Genomic DNA, 8,435 nt, shown 5'->3' with positions numbered 1-8,435 from the left:
TTCATCCATTTTCGTTGAGCATTAGAAGTGATCTGGGAACCGATGACTGTTATTACAGTTATCAGTGGTTTAACGTGCAACGAAGCGAAAGGGTCAATTCTGGTTTGAATTGACCCTTTCGCGTCGTTGGCATGTTTTTTCAACTAAAGAGTATATGGCCGCAGACAAAACTGCAAAAACAGCTATTCTTTGACTTGAAACAATTCAGCAGCCTTACATCATCAACCTTTTTTCCACTCTTTCTCTCGTTTATAATTGAATAATTGCGTTCGCGTAAGCTGTATGTGCGTATCCTTATTGCGCAGGCAATTCACTGGCCACTCCAAGCAAGAGTAATAGTGGCCACTGCCACAAATGTACGTTGATTTAACGATCTTAGACGATCGGTGACCCTTATTTGTCTCTTGACAGATATTCGCTTCCGGTTTTCTACATTTTCCGAACTCGGCAACCCTCAAACAGAACTTTGAAACGTACTCGGGCAAATTCAAAGTTGCAAGTTCCTTCGAACAAACTGTTAACCAATTTTCGAACATTTCACCGCAACAGAGCAAAATGTCTTTTAGAGGAACATCCTGTTGGACTATATGTTCGTTAAAAACGGGCTTAATGGGCAAGATGCGGTCTTCCAAGAAAATTAAAGGTCGGCACACAGGAGGGTTTAGTCTCTGCAACTAGTTCCCTGAAGAGTTTACACGAAGGGACTGGTCGCAGGGACTTGTCCCACGAACAGTTCACACGAAGCGTTTTGAGGAACAAGTCGCAAGGACTTGTCTCAAAATTTCAGACCAGTTTGTGGCAAAAATGGCTAGTTCACACGATGGGACTTATCTTGTTACAGTGACTAGTCGCAAGGACTAGTCCCCTCGTGTGAGCCGACGTTGCCATCCCTTGCAAGCTCTGGTTTGTTTCCCATTTGGTGCATTCGTAAGATTAGTAAAGTCCTCTATGGCAAGAAAGGAATAGTGTTATTTCCGCACTGTTTTCAAATAGTGACTCCTCGAACCAAGGAATTCGTAGAACTCCACCAGATCATCATGATTCACATCTAAAACCTCGAACATCGCTCTCAGTTGGTGATCTTTGAGCGGAGCATTGAGTTTTTTCATTCCTGCAATGAATTCGGTTTTTGAAATACTCGTAGCATTGCCGTCCTTGGCCAGCATTCTGAACAAGTCAATCAGACGAAGTCCCCGCGTCCGGACAAAAGTAAGGAAAATCTCGATAACGTCTGGCTTTCTCTTTTTTCCTTTTGCCGCGTGTCCGCCTCGAATGCTGACGTCCCAAGAGCAGGTAAAGTTGGGCCGTTCCTCGAGAAGAGAAGACAATTCTTTCACGCATTCCTCGTCGAACACGACATCGTCGAGCAGCAGCTCACGAAGGGCCCCCGTCTGGTTGCATCTTACACTCCGGAGAAGTGAGCAAGCTCCTGAGCTTTGGAAAGGATTCTTTCCGATCCTGAGAACTTCAAGGCTTTGATTTTTCTTGAGGGCGTCTGCGATCTTGAAAGCCCCAGCGGTGTGAATCCCGCAGCTATGCATCTCCAACACTTTCAGGCAACGGTTTTGCGCCAGAGCAGAACTGAGATGAGTCGTTCCCTCGTCCAGGAAACAGTTCCAGGAGAGATCAAGTTCTAGTAATTTCGTATTCCCCGCGAGTCCCTTAGCGAGCGCTTCGATTCCCGATGCCCGGATGTTGTTCCAGCTAATATCAAGGAATTCCACCTTTTGGTTTGCTGAAAGGGCTCGTCCTAAATGAATGGCACCTTCGTCTCCCAGATCATTGTAACTGAAATCCAAGCTCTTTAAGTGTGGATTGAAAGACAACGCGTCCAAGAATTGCTTGATATCTTTACCATGAATTCCACAACCACTCAAGTTCACTTCCTGCAGGGAGGCGTTCTCTAGTAACATCTCGGCAATAGCTCGAGCACCTTCCTTTCCAATCTTGTTTTCAGAAAGGTCCAAATTCGACACGAAGCAGTTGTCTTTCAGCATTCTGGACAAAGCAACTGAACCCACGTCCCCAATGCCATTGTCATGAAGACATAGATATGTCACTATTATGTCCCTTTCCAAAGCAATGGCGACGGCCTGGGCTCCGATGTCCCGGATTCCATAATGCTTTAGGTCTACATGACCAGTTGTGCACTGACGAACAAATTTGGTGACTGGAACTGTGTTCAGGGAGTCGCAGGCATCGAGGTAACGTTCTGTTGTTGTCTTGTTTGGTGTGTCGGGGCTGTCCTCAAGATCGTCTTCCAGGTCTGTTTCAAAATCTTGATCGTCTGAGACATAAAGCGATGAATCCTTGGTAACATTTACCGCCGTTTTAGCCGTTCTCTTGGCTGCCATTGTCGCCGAATTCTTCTTGGAAATCCACACCAAGGATAACACTGAAACAAGATTGACACAACGAAGCACCCCTGGGTAATGTGAAAGAAACTAAGTTCGTCTCACGAAGATTGTTACAATTTCCTGGTTTTGATTGCTTTCTGTTGTTCGCTTATTCTACAACCCGATTTTATGAGAAAGAAAGTCGTTTCCTCCTAAATACGCGACCTCATTGTTAGAAGAAAGAGTATTTATACAGGATGGTTGCTACACGCAAATGTCTGTGCTGTTCGTGAGCTGTGATCATGATAGTTTTGATAGCATCTCCAATCATTCTGAATGATCGCTTAAAAAGAATCCTGTTTATCTTAAGGTTGTTTTGATATCAATAATAGATGAACTAAAACAGATCTCTAGTTTGGAACAATTTTGCATAGATATTTTTTTGTTTTTCTTATAGTTGTTACGATATACTGAGCCATTAATTCTGAATTAATGACGAAGTCTACAGCAGCTGGTGTTTGATAAATTTTGTTATAATTATTCTGTCTCCCATACAGATGAATTCTAAAGCATGTTAGTTTGAAGCGACAGTTACTCAGAAAGCTGTTACTGAATAATATTCAGACATTTTCTAGGAATGTTATTATGGCTTCTCAGGAGTACATTATTGTTGTACAATAAAATGTTCTACTAAGTAGAATAATTCTAGTTTTTCTTTCATGACAATCCGGAACGGGTTGATATATTAGCTTATATGGGATCTTAGTAGTTTCTTTCGTTGCAAAACGATTATCGGTTTAAGGCGTAAATGAAAAAAACAAACTGCATCGATTGGTTTAAGTTATCGATGAAAAAATCAAAATACCTCTTTGTTTTTGTCAAAGTTGTTTTGTTACAGAATTAATAATAAATTAGCTTCTTCCAGTGATAGAACGCTATAGATACCTTGATTCATGATTCCCTTTTTCTGAGAGATAATCATAGGCGGATTTAAAGGAGAGGCCGAGGGAGCCGCGGCCCCCCTTTTTTTCCTTCTATTTTCAAAACGTTTTTGTACGAACCCGACCCTTCTAACCGTCCTTTGAGTGTTGTTATAATTATACAATCAGGTTTCAGTTTTATTCAATTTCAGAGCTTTCCTTATTTAAAATATATTTTGTGTTAACTATTATAATATATTATCAAATATTCAAACAAACGTAACCCAAAAATTAAAATTCGCGCTAATTGTTAACGCCAAATGTAATTATAACACGCGCTTCTTTCGGTTTGAAATGACGAGGAACACTGGACACGAATATTGTCACGCTGTGTCCCTTGCTGCACTGCTGAAGAGTGAAATATTTTTCTGAAGTTTTCGAGGAAAGTAAAGAAGACACCGTTTACATTTCATCGTGAACCAGGTGAGTACGTTACTTATTTGACCTAAGTTAAACGTAATCGTTTTTTTTAGATGTGTATCTGTCTGTTGGCGGGCAACGTTCGAGCTCTGCCTTGGAGACTTTGTTTGGTGATCATCCGCTCCAGCAAATAAAAAGGCAAATGAAGTAAAAATATTAAACTTTAGCTTATATTAAAGCACTCAGTGTAATGATTTGTCGCAAAACTAGGTTTTACGTAAATTGATTTATAATCCTGAGTTAATTTCTCTATAGAAAATTCTGACAGAAACGATTAGAATCATTACAGCAATAACACTTTGCTTATGATGTTTCAAAAATGGATCAGTTGTTTCTACTTGTGCCAGATGAAAGAGAGTTTTAAAGAGCAAGCTTGATTATCATTCGGTGTTTTTATGATAAGTAACGTTTCCCTTCTAGAACATTTCACCGCAAGACTCAGCCGTTCGTTACAGGGTTCCACACTGGATGTTATTGAGGCAACAAGCATGTTAACGTTGTGAAGGAACAGATGAAAGGTATGCGCAAGAATGCTAAAACAGCATTTGCAAGTTCTGTGTATGAAAAGATCAGGAAGATGGCTAAGAAGGCAAACGTCAAGGTAAGCATCCCTCGAACTTGTGGTAGGCAGACATTAAGAAAGAACACGAACGCCAGGACACCAATCGCCTACTTTCGACGGGCAATATTTCTTTCCTTCCTTGACAACTTGTTGGAGCAAATAAATACCCGCTTAAATGGACTATCAGAAGCGGCATTCCTTGGACTGCTACTGATACCTGCCAACTTACAGCAGCTTAACGAGTCTTCTCAAGAGAAACTTATTCAGCATTATTCCCCTGATCTGCCGTCCCCTAGCAGTGCGTCGCGGGAGCTGGAGCTGTGGAAGTGCTTCTGGTATGTTATTCCGCGTTAACGCCCTACATGGGTTACCAAGTTTATAGTGAAACTGTGATAAGCTGAAAAAAACGATTATACCTTGTCTTGAAATGTGTTCATTCTTGCTTTTATTTTTAGGAACAACGCTACTGCAAAAACCCCCGATACTGCAAGAGACATTGAAAGCCTGCAGCTCAAGCCTCTACCCCAATGTCCACACAATTCTGCGCCTCCTGTTGATCACCCCAGTCACAAGTCCAACTTGTTGAACGTAGCAACTCTTCAATGTTTATAGCAGCACCATGGGAGAAGAACGTCTAAATGCACTGTTGCTGCTCTTTATTCACAAAGACATACCTTTAAATTATAATGCAGTTGTTGACGAGTACGCCAAACCAAACCAGAGAAGGATGACATTTATCAATCCACTGCAGTGATTTATTTCGATTAACACTGGATGTATAAATGAAATGCAATGACTCTGTTAACAGTTCGCCTACCACCAACACTACGATTTTGCTTTGAAAATCGTCTTTTAAAATGCTCTTTAATTGTATCTTCCGAAACGTTAACGTTACTTTACATCACGAATACTCCCACAATCATGTATCCTACATCTCCTGAAAAGTGAAGTTTTCATTCGGGGCGGGGGAGGGGAGGGGGGGGGGGTGGGGGACTCGGCCCCCTCTTTCTGAATTTTCTGGATCCGCCCCTGATAATTACTGAACTAGGGTCTCGTCCACAGCTATTATACTTTCGTAAATGCTTTCTGTCACACAAGTTTTCAGAGTGAAACATATAAAATTTGTTCCCGTTTTAAGTGAAAATTCAATACTGCACAAGCCAAAACACGACAATGTAAGGTAAACAGGATGAAATGACTGACAGACGGCAAGACTGGTTGGAATGTTAAGAACAACAACAGGAAAAGAGAAGAGATCAGGGAGGGAACTTTAAGGGTGCGTTCCTTTGGGGTGATCTGGATCAGGATCAGTGATCCAAGATCACTCAGATCATGGTGCACCAAAGGAGAAGATGAATCCACTCTGGTTACGGATTCATCATCTCCTTTGATGTATGATTCGAGTGATCTTGAATCCCTGATCCTGATCCAGATCACCTCAAAGGAACGCGCCTTAAGTATCATTTTTGTGCGGAACCAAACTGTAAGAACAGTGTGTGGTCTTGGTTCGCGTTTCATTTGCCTTGATCATGCCCATGTTATTCTGTTGGATACAGATAGCAGCGATGTACAGTATGGAACAGTAGACCTTATTCGTATTCTCGGCATTGGACTGGAACTAGCTTGCAACCGAAGCTAATGCGGTGAGTCCTTTCAATGCAAATGGGATTTATCGCTTTTTATTAATATTCCTCCGCATGAGCCTCCACTGCAAGCTACGGGGGACTGCGTTTGCCCCGCTCGTGTGAGTTGCTTTTGAATCCCACTCGAGTTCATCTGATTAGCTATGCTAACGAATGCCATGATAAAATCTTACAGGTTTTATTCTCACATTCCTTATGCTCTATAATCAAATCAACGGATACACGTTTTGCCTACGAATTTCTTCTGTTGGCAACAAATTCTGCCAAGTCGTTTAAGAAGCCCACATAAACTCGTTATTTACAGGAGCTATACAAATCTATGGTAAAGTTTCCAAACTACTTATCTCTAAGAAAAAATGTCTATTTTCCTTGTTTGCTTGTTGTTTTTCTTGCGCTCACAGAAACGTCTCAGAGAAAGGCCTAAAACTGTCAATGAACTACCACGAGGGTTTCTTGTTAAAACACGCACCGATGTGGTGGTCTAATGCGATGGTTACATACAGCGGCTTTGTTCATTTGTCAAAACGTACTCCATGTTTAATTTGTCGATCGTCGCACAGGTTAAGATCTCAAGGATTCTCTGGTTGAAGTTGAAGGAGTGTTTGTGGGGGCCCTGATGTGGCATGATCGCCGCACCGTCTCACACGTTCATAGAGTCCCTTCATTATTTTTCGCACTGTATGTATACAGCCTTGAGTGTGATGACAGGCACGTTGCTCCCAAGTCTTGATCTTGTTTTTCTGAACTGAAATAGACAAAATCAGAACCATTTAGTCGAATGAGTGAACGAGGAGTAGTCTATGAACAGGCGCCGGCTGGAAGAGTCTGACCGCGGATGGAAAGGCAGAGAAGGAACTGGGTGAGAGTGAAGTGGCCGAGGGGGGAGTTGGGTGGGGCGTCGGAGGCTCTCCCCTATCTCCTCTCTCTCTCTCTCTCTCTCTCTCTCTCTCTCTCTCTCTCTCTCTCTCTCTCTCTCTCTCTCTCTCTCTCTCTCTCTCTCTCTCTCTCTCTCTCTCTCTCTCTCTCTCTCTCTCTCTCTCTCTCTCTCTCCTCCTCCTCTTTCTTCTATCCTCTTTCTTTCTGCTTTCTCTTCGCCCCATCCTCGACTAGAGAGTCTGTTCACAAGCTAGACGAGGAGTGGAACTCGAGACCTCCGAAAGAAAACCCTGCTAATAGCCTCACAGAATGTGATTCTGAAACATAATACCACCAAGCAGCTGCCTTACCAGAATGTGTTTGAAGGAGCCCTTATTATGCAGATCTTAGAGATTTCAAAGCTATCAGTGAAAATTTCTTAGCCCATCATTTCCTATGCTCCTTCGCAGCCGTTATTAGGGGGTCGTCAGGCAACGCTACTCGCGTTCCGTGATGACCCTAATCACGGCTAGGTACCTTAAAGGAGCTCAGTCACGGTATTTTGAGTTAACTTGGCCACATACAAAATTATCTTTAAATGGTAGGAAACCTGAAAATAACAGTTTAATAAGATAGAAAAACACCAAAGAGATCATTATAAACCATAAAGGAACAAGGATGGCTAAGGATGGAGAAGATTGACACGGATTGCAAACGACGAATTTGAAAATTGAGGCTAAACTTTTCAATATGCGCAAACTGTGACTGAGATCCTTTAAGAAATGCATCATTTCTCGACTGACATTTTTGACCAATGATGCCTCACCCTGAGATATCTATTAAAAATACGATGACTCACCTTCACGAATCTTTCCAAGGATTTTATAATCTTTGCCATTTTTTTTCAAAATTCCATGGAACTGGCTTTTGGTAGTATTCGTGGTCTTTATAACTTTTGCTGTCATGTTAGCGTAAATGGTGTGTATCTCCACCGTATCGTGGTCCTTGTGCTCCAGTGCGAATTGTTCCCGTACTTCGGACGCGTTCTTTTGTTGATTTCTTGGAATCTTTATATACTCGTAGACCAGCCAGTGCTTTCCTGCACTGCAAAGGTTCCTTCCGTTTGTATGATTTCCTGGGGAATCTAGTGAAAACATGTATACGTCTTAACCAACTTTACATTAGTGAATCTAATCCCTGCAAGTCGTGAATGTTGGAAGCGAGCTTACTTTTTTGGATTTTAGTTAACTAGTTTGTTCCCGCTTAAGAGGCTAAAGGTAATTCGGAAATGGACGAAAAGTTCGAAAGCGTCCCTTAGATTTTGTGCTGACTTACCTTCACACACCTTACAGCATTTTCCTTGAACATACACTGGATCTTTGCACGGGTAACTCGTTGGACATGATTTACTTCTACATTTTATTACATTGGCCTGAAACAGGAAAGGACCAAACAAAAGTAACCAGGTTTTTAAGTTCGCTTGCTCTGTAATTTTTGTTTGTTTGTTTGCTAGATTGTTTATTCGTGGGAAACGTGGTAACGTGGGTATGTTGTGGTCGCGGTAAACAGGTTACGCCCGGTTCAACTTGAAATTTCCTAACCTCGTTCCCAAGGCTTTTCCCTGTGAAATCTGGAAAAG

At 42.0% G+C, this 8,435-nt stretch overlaps 2 protein-coding genes and 1 pseudogene across 5 annotated transcripts in view; 1 reads left to right on the top strand and 2 right to left on the bottom strand.

The window, feature by feature from the left end:
* Window positions 1–84: 84 nt before the first annotated feature.
* On the bottom strand, window positions 85–2,573 carry LOC145493843 (uncharacterized). Its single transcript, XM_081473322.1, has one exon. The coding sequence runs from the start codon at window positions 2,352–2,354 to the stop codon at window positions 969–971; it is 1,386 nt and encodes a 461-aa protein (XP_081329448.1). The 5' UTR covers window positions 2,355–2,573; the 3' UTR covers window positions 85–968.
* A 1,427-nt stretch (window positions 2,574–4,000) lies between these two features.
* Window positions 4,001–5,862, top strand: LOC145493861 (52 kDa repressor of the inhibitor of the protein kinase-like; annotated as a pseudogene).
* Window positions 5,863–6,096: 234 nt separating this feature from the next.
* Window positions 6,097–8,435, bottom strand: part of LOC145493842 (chordin-like protein 1) — a 51,513-nt gene continuing 49,174 nt past the window's right edge. For all 4 annotated transcript variants that reach the window (XM_081473318.1, XM_081473319.1, XM_081473320.1 and 1 more), the window contains 3 exons: window positions 8,132–8,228; window positions 7,656–7,940; window positions 6,097–6,686 (listed from right to left, as the gene is read on the bottom strand). In XM_081473318.1, the coding sequence (XP_081329444.1) occupies window positions 6,511–6,686; window positions 7,656–7,940; window positions 8,132–8,228 (558 nt within the window). In that variant the 3' untranslated portion in view covers window positions 6,097–6,510. The remainder of the gene's footprint in view (window positions 6,687–7,655; window positions 7,941–8,131; window positions 8,229–8,435) is intronic.

This window comes from Orbicella franksi, chromosome 7 (genome assembly GCF_964199315.1).
Source record: "Orbicella franksi chromosome 7, jaOrbFran1.1, whole genome shotgun sequence".
NCBI classification, from domain to species: Eukaryota; Metazoa; Cnidaria; class Anthozoa; order Scleractinia; family Merulinidae; genus Orbicella; species Orbicella franksi.
Note: the sequence above shows the minus strand (reverse complement) of the source record. Positions and strands in the feature narration are given on the sequence as shown.